A 23,868-nucleotide genomic window follows, 5' to 3' on the forward strand; every position below is an offset into this window, starting at 1 on the left:
TGATATATTAAAGTATGGAGCGCGATAGCCAGGCATTTGATCTGGTTAAATACTTTCTAGTGTTTACCAACCCTAGACTCAATTTATCCTTGTCCTGGGCATTTTCATCTGCATTCGTGACTAAACAAGACCCTAATGCCGACGTAATGTTGACCTAGGGTCCGGTGGGCAAAGAGAACTAGGGAGTGCCGACTATGTGCGCATCTCACCAGGTTCACGATGCTACACGTGAATAGCATAAGCCATTTTTTCTCATCAACTATTTATTGAAGGTATTTCATCGTTAACCAGTTGAGCGCTTGGGGACAGCCTCATATATATATATATATATATATATCTCATGCTAAAGAGGCAAAACGGAAAGCTACAGCCAGCCCCAGTTAATTGCCAACGTGCCGTTCTCAGTCCACGTAGGCCACCAGTTTAAGCCGGTGCGCTTTCCCTAGTAATCTATCCTGTGCATGCAGGCTCTACTTTTGCAAACCAGCTCGTCTGGAAGTGCTCTGCGGATCCAAGTATGGCCTCTCGCCGAGTCCCACGGCCCGGTTGCCAAACCGCTCCCCTTGACCGTCGTAGTCGAACGTGGCGGTGTGGAACACGCTGCGGTTATCCCAGATGGCTGGGAAATTGTTAGTGAGCCCTTGGTCATGGTCTATATCAGGCAATACACGTACCGATATCATTCGGGTTCTGCCACTTGAACCGGACCTGCAAGTCGTGGTTATGGTACACCAGGTCCAGGAACCACTTGAGCAGGTGCTGGCTCTCCTCGTCGGTCACGCCATTGATGTGCGACACGTGTCCGCCGACTGGGAAAATGCTCTTCCACCCCGTCACCGGGTTGGTCCGCACAACGGGGTGAATGGCCTTGAGCACGCGGCCGACGTTCTCCGGGGCGCCGCGGGGCTTGTCGTAAATCTGGAAGCCTTGACTCTCGGCAATGGCACCGAAGCCGGGCTGCTCAAAGGTCACAGTGAGGGTCTCGAGGAACTTTTGGTAGGGCTCGCTGATCTTGTCGTAGATTTCGTATCCAGACGCCCAGAGCGTGTCTAACCCCGGCCCCAATTCGGCACGTCAGCTTTTGTATTTGGACCGCAATGGAAGGGAGGGCTTGTCATCTTACCACCGCCGGTCTTGGGAAGCTGCACGAGACGCAACGAGGTGTAGTCGGCAGGAACTGGCTCAAACGCAATGTCGCTGTGCCACTGGGCCGTCGTTTGCTTCTTTGGGCTCAGCTCCTCGGCCCCAGTTGTCTTGTAGTACTGTTTATGCTGGACGGAGCTGATGGTGCTAATCTCGGGGTCGCTGCCACCGAGCTCACGCTCAGAATTGAGAATGGGGTGAATGTGCAGGCCGGACGTCTCCGGTCGTCCAGTCAGCTTGCCGAGCCTGAGGATCAATTCCTTCTGCAGATCATTGGTGAGGTTATCTTGCGCCCGGAAGAAGACGACTCCCCGCTCCGAGACTTTGAGCCAGGGCCGGTGTTAGCAACAAGACATCGTGGGTGTGCCATGTGGCGTCTTGGGGACGTACTGGTCACGGCGAGGTCCCGAAGGAGTTCGTCTGAGTTCGGGGCATTGAGCCATTCGACCAGGTTAGCCTTTGGGAACTCGCGGCCAATGATGGGTGTGACGTCAAAGGACTCGAAGCTGTCTAGGTTGCCCTTGGAGCGAATGGGCTTTGCCGAGGAGATTGATTTGGTTTGGACGGGCAGCTGGACCGCTGGCTCAATGGTTGCCGGAGCCATCTTGTGGGTTGATTTCTCAGGGATGATTTTCTTAAAGTGACAGCTGGAAATGCGCAAAATTGTTGTTCGGATCGTCGAGTACTTGGCCGACCTGCGGTGTTTAAAATAATTAATATATATTATATATATTTTAGTCCTTTATATATTTCCCACTCGATGAGTGCAAACAACATACTCTGCTTTCAACAAACATGAGCTAGGACATATCACGCATACAACTACAAAAATGACCTGCATAACATTCCCCTCAAATTTCCCCAGTTGTATCGCATCTTCGCCGCGCTACAACAGCAGTTCGTGATGAAGCCCCCATTATGCGACATTTGCTAGCAATCACGCCATCTCCTCAACACCACCTCCCCAAACGTATGCGACGGCAGTTGTGGGCTCGACGTCAAGCAGAAGAATGGTTTCAAATATGATAGAAGGTTATTAATTGCCAATAAAACACGCCCTGCTCGGTTCTTCAAAGTTTCTTTTTACCATAATACCCTGGTCGAGTGTATTTGCTCACCAGGCATGTCCAATGGTAATAAGATGCAGCCCATGCGCCAACACTATATGCCCTCCGCTCTCGAGTTGGAAACGAACGCTAGTGGAATTGGCTCTTATCATCAATATATGACGTTTATCTGAAAATCCGGATATTGCATCATGACCCCATACCACGGGATGCCAACGGCACCGTTTCGGCAGATCGGTATGATGCCATTCCCGATGATGAATGTTCAACTGCGGGCATGGAAGTCGCTTTATCTGATGGGCTACTATAGTAGATTAGTGTAATACTTCTTGGTGCGCAAACCTACCCTGCCACAGATTGTCACTCTTTGAACCCCGGTTCTTCACGTGGCGGTCTCCCTTGTATATGGCGTCGATGTTCCGTGAGGATGTAATGTCGTCATGTCGGCTCGGAATGTCGCGGCAGGACGCAATGTTGAAGCACACCCAATCAGCAGCATTGCATATGATATAGACGCTGCCATCGCGAGATGCAGAGTTGATGTCCCAGGCGCCGGATTAGCGAAAACTCGGAAATGGAGCGCAAGCATGATAAAATAAAGTATAAACAATCATGCGTATTTGGAAACGATACTTTGAGACGTATGACCCCGGACGTACGTAGACGCCGAGTTGGAAAACAGCGCCCATCGCTTGATTCTCTAGACTGCCCCCGTTCCCTTGCCCGTGTTCACGCCTCCGGTATTCAAAATTTCTACCGTAGCCAGTAGATTTGGAGCCGTCAAGGCAACGCCCAGCACTTGGACTGCGTCTTTCAGCAGCAATGTCGCGCCGTGGACGGAGAAGAAATCATTCTTCAAACGGGGGAGCTCTTCAGCCAAAGATACCGTTGCGACACAAGTGAGCAACCGGGACGTCCTCTTGCGCATCAGAATTTCAAACTAATAAAAATAGCCAGTATCCAACAAGCTCTGACTGATGAATTTCTGCCTGATCTGCACAGAACACCAAGAGTATGTACTTGCCACAGTCTCCATGGAGACGAGTTGCCTGAAATACTAATGTCCCAGATGTCAATCTGGGCACAATCGTCTTGCGCGGGTACGCGGTCTAATGTACGCCCATAGCCTGATGACGTTGGTCGTGGGCATCTGCATCTCGTCGCAGGGTTTGATGCCAAGCAGGCCGTGCCAGACGGCGAATTGGTTTTGGGGGAGGAGCGGCTGGTTCAATGAAAAGCAAACGAATCCGCACAGGTTTCCTGGTCTTTGTTTGAGATACGCTGACTGCAGTGACAAGGAGGGGCGCGGGATGCCAAATGGGGTGCCATGAGCGAGGGAGCAGAAGCTGGAGTATCTCGCCACGGCAAAGGATCAGGACAACGAAGAGGCTTAACTTCCGGTTCGACCATTGATCTTGGTTCCTGGGTAGGATCATTTATCCAGAGCCAAGGACCTTTATTAGCCGCAGTGAGTGATTTTGGCAGAAAGCATCCAAATACGTCCATGCCGCTCTTTCCTAGTATGGAAACTCCAAGGCGCCGCTCCGGTTAGAAATGCCATCATTGTCGTAGAGACGCAGATTCTGCTCCTTCTTCATTCTGCACGGGCGAAACGTTTGAGCCGCGCAAACAAATCAATATCCCATCCCAGAGCCATATTTCACGCATTCCTATCATCTTTTAACATAGCCGTGCCATATTTCTCGCCTCAAAGCGGGCATTGAAAGCCATCACCCCTGCCGCAACTTCACGACAAGGCCTCCGCATCACGACTTCATGCCGCGCCCGCAAGACACTACGCAATGGCAACGATCCAAATCATTTCCGATCTTCACTTGGAAGAACACGAGGACTACGACCGTTTCAAAATTGAGCCAAGGACAAAATATCTCGCATTACTAGGCGACATTGGCAACGTCGACCTGCAACGGAACAAATGCCTCGGGTTTCTGCGCGAGCAACTCTGCAAGTTCCGCATTGTCTTCTTTGTTCCCGGAGGCGAAGAAGTATACGGCTCAAGCTGGGGGAAGGTTACTGAGATCCTCGAGGAATTTGAACAGCAAACCAGACAAGACGGCACCCTCTTTGGCGAATTCGTCTTGTTGAACAAGAGAGCGTTCCAGATTCCGAAAACAAGTACATTCATCCTGGGTTGCAGTTTATTCTCCAGCGTCCAGTATAGGAGCGATGGTCATCCGAGGGAGGGCTTGAATCAACCTTCGAGAATCAAGTACTGGAACACCAGTGACCATCATAGGGCGCATGTGAGCGACCTGGAGTGGCTCAATGAGATGGTGGCCTCGGTGGCGGAAGAGTCGGGCCACGATTCTGGGTTCAAGATTGCAATCTTTACTCACTGGAGCCCATCGAGGGACGAGAGGGCGGTTGATCCGCTGTTTGAGGACGAGTCGTATAAGTGCGGGTTCTCGACGGACTTGTCCCAGGAGGAGTGTTATTTGAACAGAGGCGTGGTCTTGTGGGCGTTTGGCCATACGCACTACAACTGCGACTTTTTCGCAGACAGGAGGCCAGATGCGCTCGGAGTCGTGCCGCCGATTCGCATTTTGACAAATCAGCGAGGATACAGTGTCGAACCGGCCGTGGGGTTCGACGGGGACAAGACGGTTGAGATCTGAGCCGGCTAGGCAAGAACCCAGCGTGAAGCTTATGGTATTCTCTTCCTATATGTGTTTCCAGCCGGCGCTGTGACTAGGCAAAGGCTGGAAATGTGCGAGGCTGAATGTTTTCAAACATGTACACGGCATAGCTAGCATATCAAAGCGTCCAAAGACGGGTGTCCAGCGTACTGATAGATGGATATCATTGAATTTTTGTCTAAACCAAGCTTTTTATCCCACCATCCACACTAAATATGTAGTGCACTTGCCACACGTAAATACACTAATATGTGGCGGCATTTATGCTTATAACCTAGAGGAAAACGGATAGACGATTTAATTATAACTACTATAAGAAAATAGCTTTACGCTTAAGTTTTTAATTTAATAAGTTTTACCTTTATAATTAATTTCATTATATTTTATTAACTCATTTAAAAAAAATCAAAAAAACGGGCTAGATGGAGGGCATCTAGTAACACTGTATTTTGGCCGTATCTAGGCCAGGGAACCGTAACTAACCACAAAAGACACCATGAACGCATCGCGATGCGTCAGACACACTAGCCGATTGGGAGCTAGCTAAAAAATGAACACAGCTGGTTTATCCTCATTGCGGAGGTATAAGTTAAGTCATAAGATAAGTAATAGGATGAGTGACATGCATGCTTTCAATGGGCTTTGTCGTCCGTGGGGCGGGATAACTCCCCCCCTGGGTCTGGTTCCGATGACTGGAAATAGCAGCGAGTACCAATATACAGCCGATTTCCCCCTGTAAATGATTAATTGACGATAATATCGGGATAAATTTGAAATACACAGCGCAAGCTATGCCGCACCGAACACACGGGTACCTGTAGCCAATCGACACAACGAAAATGCCGTGCTGCAAAGGAAGAATTGAACCGGGAATGACTAGAAAGCAATAAAGGCCATGTCCACCAAAGCACCGAATCAATATAAAGTTCACGGGCGAAATTCCAATCTTCTTTTTGAACGAAGCAAAGGCCATACCTATGCGACCATCACCGCCTCCCTCTTCACACGCAAAAAACAAACCTCCATGACGCTACAAAGTATGCTAACCCCCTCCGTTTCTCGTAATATCCATCTACATTCGTCACCATGCGTTTCGGTCCCAGTTGGGATCTATTTCGCTCCGGTCAGCTCATGTTCCAAAACTCCCCAACACATGGACAAGACGCATACCTTGCACAAACGCAGCCAGAACCTTACTACCAGTCTGCAGCAACGGATGTCCCACGACAATCTTCAAAAACTTCTCCAGCCCCGCGCGCCGCCCCTCAATCACATCATCGCTAAATCTATTGGTGAACACTTTTCCGGGCAAAGGAGGGATGGTCACGCGCGCACTCTCCCGCTCCAATATGTCGCGGAAGTATTCGAAGTCCGAGTATCGGCGGCGCACGCTGCTCTGGCGCAGCTTGAAGGCGGGGATATTGGTGCGGCAGAGGATCTCGTAGTCTGTGTACATGGACCGGCCGATGCCGTGGGTTCTGGGATTGCGAACCTAGATGCAGGGAAAGGGCAGGGGTTAGTAACGGCCCATTCTGACCGTGATGAATGTAGGAGGGAGCGCCCAGATGGCCAAGATTGTACCTCTATCTCCAGGAAATTCTCGGGCGGGCCATAAATCTCGTCGAAGCTCTGCTGGCGGGTATCCGGCATGGCTTGCATGATGGGCCGGTGTTGCGAAGAGGGACTCTTGGGCGGTGAGTTGGGAGACGCAGAGGACGTGGGCTTATGGTCGGCAGCCCGGCCAGAGTTCTGCTGCCCAGCCAGTTTGGCGGTTTTGGGAGGACGGCGGAAGGAAGGACTGTTGTGAAGAGCTGACGAAGCTGCCTTCGCGCGTGTGCGGTAGCTTCGTCGTTCAGGGCTGAGGGGTTGGGATCGGGCAGGTTGTGAGGATCGCAAATATATTTGCAACTCGGTTGTTGGTCAATGAGGGAGTTGGCTGTGTGGTTTGGCGCATGTGCCGCGAACCGTGGGAAAGTTCTTTGTCGATGAGGAGTCGGATTGCGAGCGCTCAAGTGATTCTAAAGGTGTTCAAGTGGGGTGATGGTGGGTGGACGGAATTCTTGGGCCTGGTGGATGACATGAATGACATGGGTCTTACGTCAAATCCACCCGCCAGTGTGCGTGAGTGAGTTCACCACCATTAATACCACCACCACCACCCACGATCACCTACCGACCTAGGTAAGTAGGTGGTATGCAGTCATCTGGTATGGTGTAGTTTGTAAGTTACGCATTTAAATCAGTGTCTTATAAAGAGGCTATGACCGTGGCCAGACCGCAGCCCTCCCGTCTTGATTACATTCCCAAGTAACGCCGCGCCAACAGTGAACACCTCTTCTCATGCCTGGTATAGTTAATGTACAACATTATCCTGCAATCTGAACCGCACTTTCCGCCGGTATTTTCTCCACGCCAATGTAGTCTCGTCTTTGTATGCTTTTCCCCCCTCCCGTACATAGTTACTGCGCAGTTACTGCACCTAGTTTGGCTGTGCACTAGACACCTTGCCTCTACTTCCTGTCGCCTGCAAATTTCTGGTGAATAGCCCGGATTTGCTCTTCGACATTGACAGTTTGTGGATTCATCGCTTGCGGCTTGCTCTCCTGCTGGGCCTCAGCCGGGTTTAATGCAGCCTTCTTCCTCCTCGCCAACTCTTCTTCCGACAGGGCCTGCCCGGTCGCAGGGTCAAACACATCGTTTCGTTGACTCGCAAGACGCTTGAGGTTCTGGGCAATTTCAGAACCTGTAATAGTCGCCGAGTACCGTGACTCTGCTGCCGCCTTTTGTTCTTTCCATCTGGGATCTAGAAGTTCAACTATAGTTCTGTTAGTTTTGTGCGAGTATAAATCCAAATAGACTTGCACGAATAGTACGTACTCCGCATATGAGCATCGAGCTCATTGATAGGGATCTGCTGTTTACAATTGGGGCAGAGAGCAGTCTGGCCAGCTTGCTTGCCTCGTTGTGCCGCCCGAGGCACATAGTTCTCCCGAATTTTCATTGGCGGCGCACCGCCTCTTGCTTCCGACTGTGCTTGTTGGATGCGGGCTTGGGCGTCAGCTCGTTCCTGAATGCGACGAGCTTCCTCTTCCTCATGAGCAGATCTCTGTGGTTGGTAGCCGTTGGTGTGCGCTTGTACGGCAGGCATCTGGCCTGGTTGAGAATAAGGCTGTGCGGGTTGTTGCGCACCATAACTTGGCTGAGGGGGGGCGGGTGAGGGTGCATATGGTATAACAGCAGGGCCACTCCCGACACTGAATTCTTCACCCGGCATAGCTTCTTCAATACGTAGCATGCTTAATGAGGCTTTATTTCTGTCCTCGAGGGAGGCATACTGGAGTTCGGACAGGTTGGTCGGAGGTGGTAGATTTGCCGTCTCGTCCGCTTCGGTAAAGGTGATAGTCTCAACCACGACAAAGTCGCCCCAGTCGATGCGCGAAAATTCTTCCTTCTTCTTTTCCTCTTCCTCCTCCTTCTTTTGACCTTCCAATTCCTGAAATTTGGCGTAATCAGCTCGTTGCCTAGCCCGAGTCACAACACAATACTTGTCTTTCACGTTGCGCTCCAGCTCGGCGGTTTTTTCTTCCTGAAGCTTGCCGCCCTCGCCGTCAAGCCCTGCAGCTCGTATGAGCGTGGTGTACTGATCAATGAGGTGCTGGAAGAAATTATGAAAAGTGTGGTTTGGGATAAGGAATTGGAACTGCGGGTTGCCAGTCTCTCGCTGGGCCAGTTGGGTCATGAATTGCCGTCCATTCTTGGCGACGAATAGTGCCGTCAGACGAATGACCTCCAAATCCTTCTGGTTAATACGAGGCATGCGCGCAGAGAATTCAAAGTCGGGAGGCTTTGGGGGCCCTTTTGGCTTCTCTGGTTCTGCAGCAGCTTCGCCTGCGCGACCGGCGGCGACATCTGTCCCTCTCCCAGACTTTATTTCGGCTAGTCGCCATTGATAAAAAGCATGGTACGCGTCGGCAGGGTTCAAAAAGCTGAATTTCGGATTTGCTGACTCCTTATCTCGAATGCGATCCTCGAATATGGCCCCATTTCTTGCGACGTAACCAGCAGTCTTTTCCAGAATATTGCGTATTTCGCGTGGAGGAAGGACCACTCCGGAAGGAGGCTTCAACTCATCTAGAGCCGCAGACGACTCGCCATTTGTCGTAGTGACAGCCATATTGTGCCGCAAATGGTGGGATGATTTGAAATTGTCAGAACTGTCGCGAAGCTCTCACGTTTCTGCCAACCACGAAATTTCCCAGGCGTGAGATTCGCCATGGCGGCGTTTCGGATATACATTGATCCGGTAGCCAACCCCAGTCTTGCGCCACAGTGGCTCAGGCTCGGCTGGCAGGATTAGCTTCTCTTCGAGATGCTTGATCTTGGGATATGCTAGTTTCTATCTGCTAAGCCAGTCACTTTTCGGGTCGTCATTGCGCATTCGCCAGGTACGATCCGATTGATAGCATCTGAAAAGCGTTTCCTTCAAGTTTCAATTCAACAGGCTGTTTAGTACGGCGGAAAAAGAATACATGCTCGTATTCAGGACAGCTCTGCCCACATGCGAACAGCCTGCCACGGACCCACCGCGGGCTGAGGGAGCGGACGGGCCAACAGCAGATGCATAAGTTTCTGCATTAGGGCACGGGTTTAGAATCACCAGGCTGAGGACGGACAAGTTCAGCTCTCAATTGTTATCCGGTAAACTCTCCTGGCTGAGCGGATGCTAGTCTGCCAGGGATAAACTGGACACGTCCGCAGATATTGGTGAGAAGAAGATTGCCGCTTTGACGCTAGAGCTGCGATTGCAGGATAGAATCGAGCATGCTCCAGCACCCATACAAAAACAGAGTATGCCTCCGGTCCAATGCAGTCGCGAACCCATCATGGCAGGGCTTGTCTCACTTGTCTCACTTGTTCCCAGCATCGCAAACAGATGGACGGACTGGGATGAGCTTGCCGATCCGGGAACAGCCTACTCGGTACGGAGTACGGAGTACATCGCAGGCATACAACATATTACATGCATGCCAGGGACAGACAATCAATCGACGGGGAAACAGCAGGAAACAAACGCGCGTATGGGGGCGGCAGGGCCTTGTGGCCACTGAAGCACGCTAGCTAGCTCCAGTACCGTGGGGGCATTGCCGCAGGGCGATAGAGGAGAGACTACTCCGTATTAGAGAAAAATATGGCATGCAGGGGTCCAGCTCAACCTGAGGGTGGCTGGATCTGGACGTGAATTCTAAAGTTGGCGGCGCGAGGCGGCAGCTAGATCCAACCAGACTGTATTACGTACCCAGGAAGTGCATGTCACGGTCGAGGTCGATGAGGCCACATGTCTGGTGCGTTCGTGAACTTGCGTACCCCGTTCCGGCAAACCACGCCAAACCCGTCCCAAGAAATCGTTTCCCCTTAATTCCACATCTCTCAACCGAGCTCTTCTGTTTTGGTTTCCCTTCCCAACCCCATTCCATCTTCTTCATCAAGTACGGACGGGGGCTGATTGGTTTTATTCCTGGCCATTGTTTTCTTTGTAGATGTGCCCATTTTAATTTTTACCTCTTTTCTTCGACACTCTCGTTAACCGCCTGTTTTGTTTCCCACTTCTGCACTCACCGCACCTTTTATCCAACTGCGATCCCGACGAGTCGCCGTCTTACGAATTCGCCATCCACGCGCGGTCTCGTAGCCGTGCCGACGGAATCATGGCGAGATCGAGTTCGGCTCGGGGCAAGAGCCCGCAGCCGCCAACCGTAACCGCAACCACAACGAAGAGCAAAGCAAAGAGCACTTCGTACAAGTCCGATGGCGTTGAAGACAACGACATCTTCCTTCTTCCCTCCTCTGATTATGTCGTGTCTCTCCTGCTGACCTTGTTGGCCGCCATTGTTCGCGTCTTTCGAATCTACCAGCCTAGTAGCGTCGTCTTTGACGAAGTGCAGTGAGTATTAGCATGCTAGTCAGCTTCAACCCTCGCATTTCACCGTGTGCACCGAGACTTACCACCTCGATTCTCTAGCTTTGGCGGCTTCGCATCGAAATACATCAAGGGCAAATTCTTCATGGACGTACATCCACCACTGGCCAAGATGCTTATTGCATTGACTGGCTGGCTGGCTGGCTTCGATGGCAACTTTGACTTCAAGGAGATTGGCAAGGACTATCTTGAGCCTGGCGTTCCCTACGTGTCTATGCGGTTGTTCCCCGCCGTCTGCGGCATCTTGTTGGTTCCGTGCATGTTCTTCACTCTCAAGGTTGTCGGTTGCCGTACGATGACTGCTGCAATGGGTGCTTCTCTCATCATCTTTGGTATGGATCTCACCGACTATTGCACTCTTGGCCCCTCGTGCAACGCTGTCCAAGCTGGCATGACTAACTGGAATACCAGAAAACGGTCTACTTACTCAAGCTCGATTGATTCTGCTCGACTCTCCCTTGGTCGCCGCGACTGCCTTCACCGCCCTCGCCTTCTCCTGCTTCACGAATCAACATGAACTTGGCCCTGCCAAGGCATTCCAGCCTGCGTGGTGGTTCTGGCTTGCCATGACCGGTCTTGGTTTGGGTATCACCGTCAGCATCAAATGGGTTGGTTTGTTCACCATTGCCTGGGTAGGCGCATTGACTCTGCTTCAGCTCTGGGTTCTCCTGGGCGACAATAAGAACGTCACTATGCGCCTTTGGTTCAAGCACTTGATGGCGAGAGCTTTCTGCCTCATCATCATTCCCGTCACCTTCTACATGGCCATGTTTGCCATCCACTTCCTTTGCTTGGTCAACCCCGGTGATGGTGATGGTTTCATGAGCTCCGAGTTCCAAGCCACTCTCAACAACAAGGGCATGAATGACGTTGCCGCTGATGTCGCCTTTGGAAGCCGTGTGACCATCCGTCACGTCAACACTCAAGGTGGCTATCTGCACTCTCACCCACTCATGTATCCCACTGGTAGCAAGCAGCAGCAAATCACACTGTACCCTCACAAGGATGAAAACAACATCTGGCTTCTCGAGAACCAGACGCAGCCCCTTGGCGTTGATGGCCAGCCCCTCAACGGCACCCACGCCTGGGACAACCTCCCTGGCGGCCCTGTATTTATTGAAGACGGAGCTGTTCTGAGACTATATCACACACCCACTTTCCGCCGACTGCACTCCCACGATGTCCGCCCCCCTATTACCGAGGCCGACTGGCAGAACGAGGTTTCCGCTTACGGATATGAAGGTTTTGAGGGCGACGCCAATGACTACTTCCGTGTCGAAATCGTCAAGAAACAGTCCCATGGTGCTGTTGCTAAGGAGCGGCTCAGGACCATTGAGACCAAGTTCCGTCTTGTCCACGTCATGACTGGCTGTGTCTTGTTTTCTCACAAGGTCAAGCTCCCCGACTGGGCTTCTGAGCAACAGGAAGTTACGTGTGCGCGCGGTGGCAGTCTACCCAACAGTCTGTGGTACATTGAACACAACGAGCACCCCCAGCATAACGAAAGCACACCCAAAGTCAACTATCGCAACCCGGGCTTCATTGGCAAGTTTTTGGAGCTCCAGCAGGTGATGTGGACCACCAACGCAGGCCTGACCGAGTCCCATGCCTGGGACTCTCGCCCTGAGTCTTGGCCTATTCTCCGACGAGGTATCAACTTCTGGGGTAAGAACCACACCCAGATTTACCTCATTGGCAATCCTATTATCTGGTGGGCCTCCTCCATCACCATCGTTATCTGGGTTTTGTTCAAGGGTGTTGCCATCCTGAGATGGCAGCGCAGCTGCAACGACTATGCCAACCCAACGTTCAAGCGATTCGACTACGAGTTGGGTACTTCAATTCTTGGCTGGGCCTTGCATTACTTTCCCTTCTACCTCATGCAGCGCCAGCTCTTCCTTCACCACTACTTCCCTGCATTGTACTTTGCCATCATCGCTCTTAGCCAGCTATTTGACTTTTTGACTGTTCGATTCCCCGGGGTCAAATCCAAGGACGCGGCTATCGTTAATAAGGCGGCTACCGTTCTTTTCCTTGTTCTGTCAATCACTGCTTTCTCTCTCCTGGCTCCTCTCGCCTACGGCAACAGCTGGACCAAGGAAGATTGTAGGCGAGTCAAATTGTTCAACACATGGGATTGGGACTGCAACAACTTCTTTGATCGCGTAAGTTCCGCTCTCCTACCTGCTTTGTGAGGTCCATCTACTAGTACTGACACATTTTTTTTAGTATGATCAATACACTTCTCTCGGTTCGGGAGAGCTTAGCTCCTCGGCGTCCGATATTCCTAGCATCCCCAGCTCCCCTGTCCCCGGTACCCAAGAAGAACAGCACAAGCCGGTTGTTGAAGACAAGCAAGCTGGAGTCTCGGACAAGCCCGAACCATCCGCCAAGATCCTCAGCCAAGAAGAGAAAATTGAGTACCGTGACCAAGACGGCAACCTACTAGATGAGGAACAAGTCAAGCAGCTCCAAGGCAAAGTCAAATTCGAGACCAAATACGAGACCCGAACCCGCGTTGTCGACGAGCAGGGTAACGAGCTGCCTCCCCCCGACGGCGGTTGGCCCTCCGACATGGTTGCAGGTGTAGCCCCACCCCATCCCGATGTCCACGGCGTCGACCAAGAGACGGTCAAGGGCGACCACGCTGAAGTCCCCAAGGATGCAGCCGCCAGCCGTGACGGCGAAAAGGAAGCCGAGCGGTCCAAAGCCAAGCCCGCCAGCGAAGGCCAAGAAGCCACTGTCCGTGACGAATTGTAAAATAACTAAAGAAACCTCCACTCTCCATTTTATTGGACTATTACAAAGCAGGTTATACATTGTGTGTGGCCTCTAATACTATCTTGCTTTTAAACTTGATGACGTAGTACGAGGCACAAATGGCGAACGAATCAGTTTGGTCACTGAGCAGGAAAATCAGCCGGGGGCTCGAAAAGGGTAAGGGTTTACGAGGAAGCGACATTTAAAAAACAAAAATGGACGGATGGGCGAGGGAAAATGAAGGGTTTCGTCTCGTATGTATCTTGGCTGTAGTCAAACGGTTTTTCTATTATTATGAATACTCTCCTTGATGTGAAGTTGTTCCGTGCCGATTCAATTTTCTCCATCTTTACTGATACAAATGCAACGTATGCCGTTCTTAATGGATGTTATGAAAGTGGTTGGTTTATTCATCATTTCTGACGTATGCGATCCCAAAAGTCAGGTGGGCTCCCGGGTCCTGCTCAAACTTTTAGTCATTGACAGGTCTCTGCGATACCTTAGTGCCAAGGTGCTTCTAGCATGACGAGAATAAAACCAGTAGTGTACTCCGTAATTCCAACAGAATAGTGTAGCAAGTCGTCGCCATAGTTTCGACATGCCTGTTTCTTCAGGGCGCAAGCAATCTTATTGCGGAGGCGCCCGGGATGCCCCATGCACAAGTCCAAAGGCACCAGCATCACGCTGTGCTTGGACAAGGCCTCGTTTGGGGCGTATAACCAGTCTCTTGACGCACTACGATGCAACAACGAAGCACATTACTTTCACAATGCAGCAGTGTTCAGGGAAATCATCAGATCAAGTCAATCGGTAGAATTGAGGCTTCAGCCGGCAACCCCGTGAAGCAAAGCAATAATTCTGTATCCCTGCCCAGACTCCGTCCAATGCATTGTATGCTGCAATTCGTCCACATGACTGTCCATCCGCGAATAGGTAAACGTCATTTCATGAAACAAACCCGTCCCCCTTCCGTCTTAACGCCTCGTCCGTGTGCAGATCTACCACGACCCATTACTAATAATATTATACATGATGTATTAAATAATGACTGCAAAAACTGTGATAAAAATAAAGCGGCTTGTAAATTTGTGCTGAAATCCGCCATGTGTGTGGTTCGCTGTTGCCATAGCTTATTCTGCAGACTGCCGCTTGGTGCTGATAGAGTCAGCGGTTTCATGCGAGTCAGCCGACTGCACAGAAGTGCGGAATGCGCGTCCGCCATCGGTCTGTTCTGGGGGAGTATGGGGTTCCAGGGTGGCAGTTTTGGTAACGTCCTCGTGGCTGCGATTCTCTGGCGTCGAACACACAACCTTGTTTTCGGAGAAGTCCTTTTGTTCGGATGCGCCGTTGGACTCCTCCGACTGACGACTGATCTTGGCTTCCTGACCCGCCTCGTCTTCAGCATGGCCGGGAGCAGCAGGGATAACACCGCCGCCGATGCGTGCCCAAAACATTTGATCTCTGAGTCTCACGCTCTCTTCCCAAGCCGCCTTTTCCTGGTCCTCATCGTCTGCTCGCCAATGGCCATCCTTGACCATGCGAAGAAAGCCAAGGTAGTCGCAGGTCGAGCGAACTCGGTTCAAACAATAATTGCACAGTGGATACCTCTGAGCCGTATCCGCCTCGCTAGTCCTAAATCGGTGGTTTCGCAGGTACTGTGAGTCCTTTCTGGACTCTCCACAAAGGGAGCAGGGTTGCATCTGAGGTTGCTTGGCAGTGGCATTACAAGTTGGGCTGGCCGGGATCGGTTCGACAACCAGAGACCCCTCCGCAATGGAGCTCAACACGTTGCGGCGGGCGAGCCATGATAGACCCGGGGCAATATCGAGCCGCAGAGTCGGCTCAATGTCCTCGGTCAGAGCGCGCTTGTAAAATCGAGTTTCCTTGAGCGGAGGAAGCGGTATACCGCTGGAGCCAACGCTTGCCGTCGATGCCGGCGTGTTGGGGGATTGCGGAGCACTCTTGTCGGCCGGGGTGGAAGCGCTGAGAGACGTGGTGGAGGCGTTGGAAGGATGGGCACTTGATGTAGAACCGCCAAGGCCTAGGGCAAGAGCATTTAGGCTGCCCAATGACCCCGAGGAGATCCTACTAGGAGAATACCTGTTGTGGGATAGTCTGGCCAGACTCATGAAATCGTCGAAAGCTGGAAGATCCGTTCGCAAAGCAGGTTGGACAAGATGCGACAAGCTCAAGGGTGAGCAAGGGGCAAAAGAATCGGTCGAAGGAGAAACGGCATAGGGTCCATATGGAACAGCTCGATCATCGTATTCATGATCAGATCTGCCGCCACCCGGTGATGGCGGTGCTGTGCCGTTAGTCTGTTCATCGTGCTCCGAAGCCATCGTCTCCATGACGCTTTTTAGCTCAGAGAGTTGTTCCTGCTGGGATTTCAACAGTCCTTCCGAGTCGGCCAGCTGGGCCTTGAGCTGATCAATCTTGCGTCGCAAGGCATCATGTTGGGCTTGTGCCTCCTCCTTGGCACCAATCACCATCTTGTTAGCCTCCTCGAATAGGGCTGTGGTAAGGTTCTCCAGCTCTTGCTCAATTTTCCTCTTCTCTTTCTCAGTGTCGAGACGCCGGGCGGTTTCTTCTGCTAGCTTGGCTTGCATGCCTTTCTTTTCCAAGGCCAATGCCTTCTTCTCTGCCTCGAGGGTTGATCGACGAACCCAGACGTCGCCTCGAATGGTGTCCAGCATAGAAGAATTCTGAGACTCTAGCTCTCGTATGCGATCCTTGGCTGCAGATAGCTCGTGACGGGTTGCTGAGAGGGTGTCATCGAGAACGGTTTGGTAGTTGATGGCGTTGATAAGTTTCGTGCTCAGGGTAGCGACTTCATCGTCGAGGTCGGGATGGTGGTTAGAACTCGGCTCGGATTCGTCATTGGCCGGGGTTTTGGAGCGACTCCGAGGATCCGGCAGGGTGCTCATCTCATCGTTGAGGGCGGGTGCGGAATGGGGGGTTGCGAGAGAAATGACGGGCAAGTGTGAGCTGGACGGTGATTTGAGAGGTAGACGAGGCTTTTGTGACGTCTGAGAGGGCGGTGTGGATTGAGTTGTGATGGCAACGGACGACAGGGAACGTAAATGGCCGAGGGAAGATCGGCCGGAGGAAGGTCGGGAGGATGCTTGGTGGTGTTGCGGCCAGCCAGCGGCGTAGATGAAGCTGAACAGGTGGTTAGCCACGGTCATGGTTTAGGCTCGCGAATAATAGTGTTGACGGGATGCGGTTGTCGACCAATATGCTATACACTGTCTCATTGCGCAAGACAAGAAGAGTGTCGAGGGAGCCCAGGTTCCAGGTTGAGACACTGGACATTACAAGAGCACAGAGAGCCGAAGCTGGAAGGAACGGTTTGAAGGTTAGGGGTACTTTTGTCGGGGTACTTACGATTCCATAGCCTCCGCTGAGAGGTCAAAAGACACGGCAGCAGACGTGACGTGAGGGGTGCGGAAATGGAAATGAGCAAAGGAGAGAAAAAACGCTCAAATATTCAGATCAAGGTAGCAAGTAGGGGTGGTTTATTTGGTGTTTTTTTTTTTCCTTTTCCTCTTCTCCGTGTCGAATAAAAAAAAAACTACGTCGGCAAAACACTTAAGTTTCAAGCAGCACCAATTTTAAGAAATAGCCAAACGCAGTCGGACGAAGCAAAACTGCAGCCACCGAGGCGAACGCCGCAAGGGGAATGGTGTCAACGAAGCAAGCTTTGGTGGCGGTCGTTTTTTCGTCGATCGGTTTGGGCCGACAACGGTGCGACGGCAGCAAGCGTGCAACGCAGCGCTGGTTAGAGGAGCCAAGACAGCAACCAGCAGACGATGGGAAAACGAGGATGCGAGGCAGTTGTCGAAAGTCTGGGCAGAATTTAGGCCTGCATGATTGCCTGGACGGGATGATGTGCGGAGAGAATCAATCAGCTGCGGTTTCGGATGGCGGCTTGGGCGGCTGCGAAGGCTGCGATCAGACAGGAGTGAAATAGATGACGAAACGCTGCGATGACGATGAAAAACACAGGGGACACAGTGCTGCGGTCGTGTCTGGTTTTCCGGTAGATGCTCGCGTAGGGGCCACGGCGGTGGTGAAGAGTGAAGAGTGAAGAGTGAAGAGGAACGAAGTCGGCACCGGTGACAAGATGCGGGCGAGAGAAGCACACGGGTTGGCAGAAACGAAGCGGTGCTGGGACCGGGGCAGGCCTTCGTCAACGGCGTTGGGACGGGGGGCGCTTGGGCTCGACTAAAGAAGGCAACGGGGACAAGACGGCCAATTGATACCAGTATTGATTGTCTGATAACGTCAACCTGAATTATTGATGGCTCTCAAACTGAGTACTTTGGCAGCATTGACGGCATCAATAACGGAGCGGAGCGAAGCGCCAAGTATATTGTAATGCTCGGTCTCGTCTTGCAGACAATACGACAAAATTCCTCCATTCAATGTTCAATATCCCGTATGATGAGATGGGCAGGGGTGCTGGTACTCGTGTTATTGTCATGGGTCCCTGGCTTGGCTGGTCTGGACTGGTGGCAGAGCACGACCATGTGTGTATGCCGTCACCGGGCTCATCAAACACTGGTTCGTACGTACGTATTTGTATTTGTGTTGTGTCTGGTGTGTTTCATTGGCGACTTGCATCATGAATTGGTCTTTCCTAACACTGAAGTGTCTCGGTCATTTCATGTCCAGGCGCTGGACGGTGCGGTTCCATGTCGAAATGATGACGCCACCACACCAGCTGGCGACCAGCTGTCCAGCTCAAGTCGGCCAAGCCTGTAGACTGGATCCTTGGCCCGTTCATGTCCGCTGTTGAACATTGCCGCCACATGGGCAGGGCCATTCCTAGCCTCTTCTTCAACCTGCATGTGGCCATAGCCATCAATGGCTCTACAGTTTGCACTGCGACAGCATTATACATCATTACCATCGCTCTGCACCCCAACACGCTTCTCAATGAACCCGAGCACATTGAGAGGGTCGAGCTGGGAACCCCCCAACGTCCCCATCAGGTCAATACCACCGAACAAACGCCTTACTGGCTAAGAACCCCAGTAGTTCCACCAAACGTTTCCAGCTGGGCAGGTCACTGCCATGTCTCCAGTCCCCGTCGTCATCAGGTTCATTGAGCCAAGCCTGGCTATTGTACGCTGTATTGTCTCGAGCAACAATCCGACAGAGCATAGGCTCCAGTCCTCCTCTGCGGAACCATAACTACCTCTAGATACTACCTACCTTAGGTAGGTACTTAGTAGTTAGATGCTCCGTACGGAGTAAATACATGTAATTCGTCAACCAATTAAATCCCGGCCATGATGCTAATATTACAGCAGCTACGCGCCGTTATTAGATAAGTCTGGCTATGTGCCGCCCGTTTCAAACTGATGACGCGTGCGGAAGAACCACCGGGATCCGATCGTACCTGGGCATGGATCAGGGCTCTAAAGTACCTTGGTACTCACATGTAGCTGAGCAGCACTGCCACCGACAGCAATTTAATCCCATTGATCCTATTCTCGAGAAATACAAGGGTGGGCTGTCATGTGCTGATCTCAAATAACTCATCAGGACGCTGACGGTGCATTTGCCAATGACCCAATTCCCTAGGTACCCAATTGCGATGATGGGACCGTCTTTTGTCGTGGCTGTCAGTCACGTTCCACAAAGGACGACGGCCGTCGCCCCAGTCGACAAATTGATCATCATATCATCTTTCAAATGCAATTCATCATGTACCGAAGTAATATCTGGTGTCTACCTCAAGTGCGCTGTTCGTTCCTCCGCTTCCGCAATCCACTGTCTCAGCCTGGACTTGGAGCGCGGCTTAATGCCAATCTTGAACGGCTTCGGATCCAACGTCAACGACGTGGGCGTGGCGTTACACTCGATGCAGTTCATGCAAGGCGCATCCTCGGGATTCTCCGACGGGAACATTTCGAATGCCGTGATGAGGCGAATATACGCCGTGTACAGCTCGCGGTTCGCAAGGTGCGAGCCTGCGCACATGCGAGACCCCGCTCCGTACGCATAATGCGGCGTGCCAACTTCTGTGTCTTCCAAGAACCGCTCGGGGATGAATTTCTCGGGCATCTTGAATCGCTCTTCGTCGTAGTCGGCGGCATAGGCGTTCTGTCCCCCCAGAAACGTGGCATTAGCTTGGATCATAGATGAGGCAACCGAAAAGAAGAGAAAGAAGGAAACAAAGAGCACAGCGATATAATACTAACCATGAAAAAGGTAGTTCCTGCAGGAATCACAGTGTCCTTGTAAGGGATGTCTCGAATACTGGTGCGTGGAAGACAAATCGGGATCACGGTCCAGTATCGGAGGACTTCCTTGACGAGCGCAGTGATATAGGGCACTTTTTCTTCCACCAGGCACTTTTCCCAAGCGTCGCCCTCTGGATATACGTCTTCGATTGCCTTGAGGGCCTTGGCTTGTACCGCCTGCCCTTCCTTAGTGGAGAGGAATGCCATGCCCATGATGATATTGCCCGGCACGGTATCGAGACCGGCAGAGACCATGGTCAAACAAATCGACTTGACCTCGGCTACAGAGCGCCCACTCAGTCAGCATGCCCCCTCCCACGGGGAAACTTGAAGTCTCTAGATAGACATATAATGTATCTGGGGCCGCGTAGGAACATACCAAGGTTTAATTTTGCCTCGGGATCCTTCAAGATGTTTCCTGTAATGCAAGGCTTATCCGTGCCCTTTGCAATTTCCGCCTTGAGATGGTCCAGCATATCCGAAAGATACTTGTCGCGCCGGAGTCGATACTCCTGCGCCGACGAGTTCTGAGCACCCCACAGTCGCAGCAGGGGAACGTAATCCTGCCAATTGTTGCTCGTTGATCTGAAATTCGAAATCTCCCGCTCCACGTGGGTGACCTCCCGGAGAAGCTCGCTGTCAATAGACCCGTCGATGCGGTATCCGTAGTTGAGCGTCAGCGACGTATTGAGCGCGAACCTGGCAACGTAGTTGATGGGGTCTACGGGCCGCGTGCCGGCTTTGCAGTCCTCCAGCAGTTCCTTGATGCTCACGGTGGATTCGAGATCGAGAATCGGCATGTAAGACTGCGTAGCTGGGCGGTTGAGAGCCGTGGCGGCCGCCTTTCTGCGGCGCTTACACGACTCGTCCCAGGGCGAGGTGCCGATGGTGAATCCCTGCGAGGACGACACGACCGAGTGAAAGGTGTGGAACATGGGACGGGAAATGAGAGACGACTGGTGAGTGATCCAGAAGTACTTGACGGTTTCGTAGGAATTGACAAAGATGATGCGCTAGATTGTATCCCGGCAGAGGGGGACTCAAATTAGCCTGGCGATCTATTTCACATTTTTTTTGTTTCACTACCCGGAACGAATAAGATATAATAAAGGTAAGAAGAGAGCACCTATGAATGAGAAAAATGGAGTACCATGAAAGCGGTGGATTTCTCCGTCTGGTTCTTCACTGTACTTACGCGATTGCCCAGCCGGGTCTGAAAGACTGGCCCGTACTTGCGCGCCCATCGCTGCGCAACGCGTGCATGGTCTGTGCCCAGCTCAATCAGATTGCCGAAGATGGGGACGCCTGGAATCTCGGGCAGACCCTTGATTTTCGGAATGTCGGTAGCATTGAGGTATCTGACCAGGAAGTAGATGGCGGCGACGCCAAGAGCAATGACGGGGTACGACATGGTTTATCAGGGCTTGCTATTCTGAGCTCAGCGTTTTCGCGAATCAACAGATGGGCATTGGTAACGAAAAGGAAAGATTTTGGGAAAACTGAACCAGAGGCCGAAATTGCTCGTCGTCCTCCCTGGTGCTTTTAAGACCCTTCTTATGGGCAATTTTGACGAGCAGAAATGTCGTGTCACCACACGACATTGGCACCCACTGGCTGTATCCGTCACCGACGAGTTGACCGGTTACCACGGGAGCTCGGTCGTTATAATGGAAAATCGGAAAGGGGATTCCGGCTAGTCAAGGCACATGGGGCTCGTAAATGTGGCGGATTGCCATGATCTTTGCCTGTTTTGCGGGGGCAATCGCGGGGAAAGCTGCAGCTTGACCGAGCCGTCAGTGGATGAGCTCCCCGCCGGCCACCTAATAAGAGGGCTGGTATTCGCGGGTTTGAAATTATTGATCCATGTCGGCATGGCGTTGGTGCCGAACGCCTTGCGTATATCTCATCTGGTCGGCAACTCAACTTCGGTCGGGCGAGCCGCAGTTGTCTTGATGGTCGAAACGTCGAACGGTACGGAGTAGATCGGTATGCTCTATAAAATGCCATGTCTTGAAACTGAGACCAGACAATCTGTGGCAATACGTACACACTAATATACTGTAGTATATTATAGTATAGAGCGCGATAACCCGGTACTGATCTGGTTAAATACTTTTTGCCTCCCACGGTACGTCATGTTCGGTGTGGAATGTATGCTCCTTTTCACGTTTTTTTTTTCCTTTTGCCAATCTCCTTGAAGCACCCCAGATTTTGAGAGGACTCAGCATTGGAGCCTTCACTGCCTCGAGAGGATAACCTGTTTGAACATGGGCTTTGCGCCCCTTTGCGAGAGTGCTTTACCATGTACACTCAGACAGGTGTCACTAGACGAATACTGTTAACCTACTGCGTATAGAGTACTCCGTATAAGGCGTATGACGGAGAGCGCAACACACTTTTTTAGGCATTGTGGTCGTGATGCCTCACGTAAGGGACGAAACCCACAAGTCTGTCAGAAGGCGTCTTTTGCACCAGGTCTGGTCTTTCTGGTCGGAGACTGCCGAGATCCCAGTCTCAAACGGGTATAGTCACATTTGGGGTAAGTGGAGATTGACAGAATCTGGTTTGTCCGTGGCGCAGACCGAAAATTAGAACAAAGTTTGCAGGTTATTTACTCAAGGTCTACTCCGTACAGAAGCTGTTCAAAAGCGCTCTGCCCACTTTCGCGGTGTGCGGTGCTGATCCGTCTTCATCTCGGGCGGCAGAGACTTCAGACGTGAAATGCCTCCAGAGCCAAGAGAGGCAAAGGGCCATGCAGCCCCGTTGGTGACGTCTCTATTCCAACGAGTCCATGCTCCGATGTTCTGTAAGCCAGACATACTAAGCCGTACTATTTTGATATGACGCCGTGAAACCCCGAACGAGGCCGAGCACGCACCAGCCCTAAGCTTCCGGCTTCCGGCTTCCGGTTTGCCATTGGCAAATCCGCACGCGGGAGACTTTACCTTGATGTGCGGCTAGAGAATTGTGCCATCGCCGCCGTGTTTGCATACCTTGCAATTTTCATGCGCTATGCCGGGCATTAGTGGGGTGTTTTGCTGCTTCTGGTCCTTGCGTGGCCTTCACGCCTCGCCGAAATCGTTGATCAGTCGAAGCCAAGCCCTACAATGGGACAGACCGCAGTGGACCGGACGTCACCCTCGTCTGTTTTTGGGATTCTATTCACTGGGAGCACCTTTCCTCGCCGAGCTCCAACTGTAGCTATTTGTTGACCTCGGTGAAAGTTTCGGGCGGCCATCTCGCATTCATGGCCGACGCCGAGGCACCCCAACCGTCACTTCCGACGACTCCCGCCATCAACCGCAAGAGATTAAATTCACCATGTAGGGGGTTGTTGAAAATATCCACGGTGCTATTGAACTTGAAGAGCTGTCGTTCCACTCAGCGCTTACGCTCACTTGTTGAAAAACTTGCATGGGTTGGACACGTTGTTCCAAGACTTGGCGTGTCCACGACCCAACGGGGCTATATCAAAGACGGTACATTTCGGGCTGGAAATTCAGACAAGGCTAGTGTGGGAAGGGCTGAGAATACGACCACTGATTTCATGAATGATGATTCGACACAGGAAGAACGTGTGAAAATCAGCGAAACCAACGGGCGAGCAGACGATCTGACCTTGACTACTTGGATTCAAGCAGCTGCAGTTTTCGAAGCCTCGAGGGGAGCAGCTATGAATGGTTGACGGAAGGCGGCTTACCGGCGGCAAATCCGTATTCCAACGGTATGACGTATGAACAGCCGGTTTCTACAATGAAAAACCTGCAGTCACAGAATTCCCAGGATCGGAATACGGAATACCCTGGATGATGTTGAGCCTTCGGAAGTGGCTCTCCGTTTTGCGGTATCCTGAATCTGGCGAATTGCTGAATGACTATGACTTACAAGAGAGCTTCCTGAGCGGCATGGCGTTGGGGAGACACAAATGCACTGCTTTACAGCATCAACTTGGCGGCTACAGGTTTTGATAAAGTGTGTTTGTCGATCAGGGAGCAGGTGCTCAGGTATTG

The 23,868-nt window shown here is 51.9% G+C and overlaps 7 protein-coding genes across 7 annotated transcripts; 2 read left to right on the forward strand and 5 right to left on the reverse strand.

Annotated features, from left to right (window-relative positions):
* Positions 1 to 285: 285 nt before the first annotated feature.
* On the reverse strand, positions 286 to 1,747 carry J3458_021214 (uncharacterized protein; the record flags this gene model as incomplete). Its single annotated transcript, XM_066122478.1, has 4 exons — positions 286 to 619; positions 675 to 1,049; positions 1,124 to 1,465; positions 1,534 to 1,747. The coding sequence occupies 4 exons, from the start codon at positions 1,745 to 1,747 to the stop codon at positions 471 to 473; spliced, it is 1,080 nt and encodes a 359-aa protein (XP_065972488.1). The 3' UTR covers positions 286 to 470.
* Positions 1,748 to 4,012: 2,265 nt separating this feature from the next.
* On the forward strand, positions 4,013 to 5,156 carry J3458_021215 (uncharacterized protein; the record flags this gene model as incomplete). Its single annotated transcript, XM_066122479.1, has 1 exon — positions 4,013 to 5,156. The coding sequence occupies one exon, from the start codon at positions 4,013 to 4,015 to the stop codon at positions 4,844 to 4,846; it is 834 nt and encodes a 277-aa protein (XP_065972489.1). The 3' UTR covers positions 4,847 to 5,156.
* A 792-nt stretch (positions 5,157 to 5,948) lies between these two features.
* On the reverse strand, positions 5,949 to 6,526 carry SNX3_2 (Sorting nexin-3; the record flags this gene model as incomplete). Its single annotated transcript, XM_066122480.1, has 3 exons — positions 5,949 to 5,977; positions 6,038 to 6,359; positions 6,449 to 6,526. 3 exons carry the CDS (start codon positions 6,524 to 6,526, stop codon positions 5,949 to 5,951), a joined length of 429 nt encoding a protein of 142 aa, XP_065972490.1.
* An 851-nt stretch (positions 6,527 to 7,377) lies between these two features.
* Positions 7,378 to 9,041, reverse strand: PRP21_2 (SF3a splicing factor complex subunit; the record flags this gene model as incomplete). The annotated part of the gene is made up of 2 exons (XM_066122481.1): positions 7,378 to 7,682; positions 7,745 to 9,041. The coding sequence occupies 2 exons, from the start codon at positions 9,039 to 9,041 to the stop codon at positions 7,378 to 7,380; spliced, it is 1,602 nt and encodes a 533-aa protein (XP_065972491.1).
* A 1,125-nt stretch (positions 9,042 to 10,166) lies between these two features.
* On the forward strand, positions 10,167 to 13,892 carry PMT1_2 (Dolichyl-phosphate-mannose--protein mannosyltransferase 1). Its single transcript, XM_066122482.1, has 4 exons — positions 10,167 to 10,808; positions 10,887 to 11,176; positions 11,256 to 13,009; positions 13,074 to 13,892. Exons 1-4 carry the CDS (start codon positions 10,573 to 10,575, stop codon positions 13,602 to 13,604), a joined length of 2,811 nt encoding a protein of 936 aa, XP_065972492.1. The 5' UTR covers positions 10,167 to 10,572; the 3' UTR covers positions 13,605 to 13,892.
* A 477-nt stretch (positions 13,893 to 14,369) lies between these two features.
* On the reverse strand, positions 14,370 to 18,038 carry J3458_021219 (uncharacterized protein). Its single transcript, XM_066122483.1, has 2 exons — positions 16,992 to 18,038; positions 14,370 to 16,766 (listed from the first exon to the last, which is right to left on the reverse strand). Exons 1-2 carry the CDS (start codon positions 16,997 to 16,999, stop codon positions 14,735 to 14,737), a joined length of 2,040 nt encoding a protein of 679 aa, XP_065972493.1. The 5' UTR covers positions 17,000 to 18,038; the 3' UTR covers positions 14,370 to 14,734.
* A 1,129-nt stretch (positions 18,039 to 19,167) lies between these two features.
* J3458_021220 (uncharacterized protein) lies at positions 19,168 to 21,464 on the reverse strand. The gene is made up of 4 exons (XM_066122484.1): positions 21,054 to 21,464; positions 20,238 to 20,871; positions 19,817 to 20,139; positions 19,168 to 19,718 (listed from the first exon to the last, which is right to left on the reverse strand). The coding sequence occupies exons 1-4, from the start codon at positions 21,267 to 21,269 to the stop codon at positions 19,344 to 19,346; spliced, it is 1,548 nt and encodes a 515-aa protein (XP_065972494.1). The 5' UTR covers positions 21,270 to 21,464; the 3' UTR covers positions 19,168 to 19,343.
* Between the last annotated feature and the right edge of the window lie 2,404 nt (positions 21,465 to 23,868).

Source organism: Metarhizium acridum, assembly GCF_019434415.1.
Source record: "Metarhizium acridum strain ARSEF 324 chromosome Unknown scaffold_578, whole genome shotgun sequence".
In the NCBI taxonomy this organism is placed as follows: domain Eukaryota; kingdom Fungi; phylum Ascomycota; class Sordariomycetes; order Hypocreales; family Clavicipitaceae; genus Metarhizium; species Metarhizium acridum.

Excerpts from the sequence above, each read along its gene's own strand:
- J3458_021220 (XM_066122484.1), bottom strand. The coding sequence starts at position 21,269 with ATGTCGTACCCCGTCATTGCTCTTGGCGTCGCCGCCATCTACTTCCTG. Across the intron at positions 20,872-21,053 it reads AGACCCGGCTGGGCAATCGC|CGCATCATCTTTGTCAATTC; the intron begins GTAAGTACAGTG and ends GATACAATCTAG. Across the intron at positions 20,140-20,237 it reads CGAGGCAAAATTAAACCTTG|CCGAGGTCAAGTCGATTTGT; the intron begins GTATGTTCCTAC and ends GGCGCTCTGTAG.
- PMT1_2 (XM_066122482.1), top strand. The coding sequence starts at position 10,573 with ATGGCGAGATCGAGTTCGGCTCGGGGCAAGAGCCCGCAGCCGCCAACC. Across the intron at positions 11,177-11,255 it reads TGCTTCTCTCATCATCTTTG|AAAACGGTCTACTTACTCAA; the intron begins GTATGGATCTCA and ends CTGGAATACCAG. Across the intron at positions 13,010-13,073 it reads GCAACAACTTCTTTGATCGC|TATGATCAATACACTTCTCT; the intron begins GTAAGTTCCGCT and ends CATTTTTTTTAG.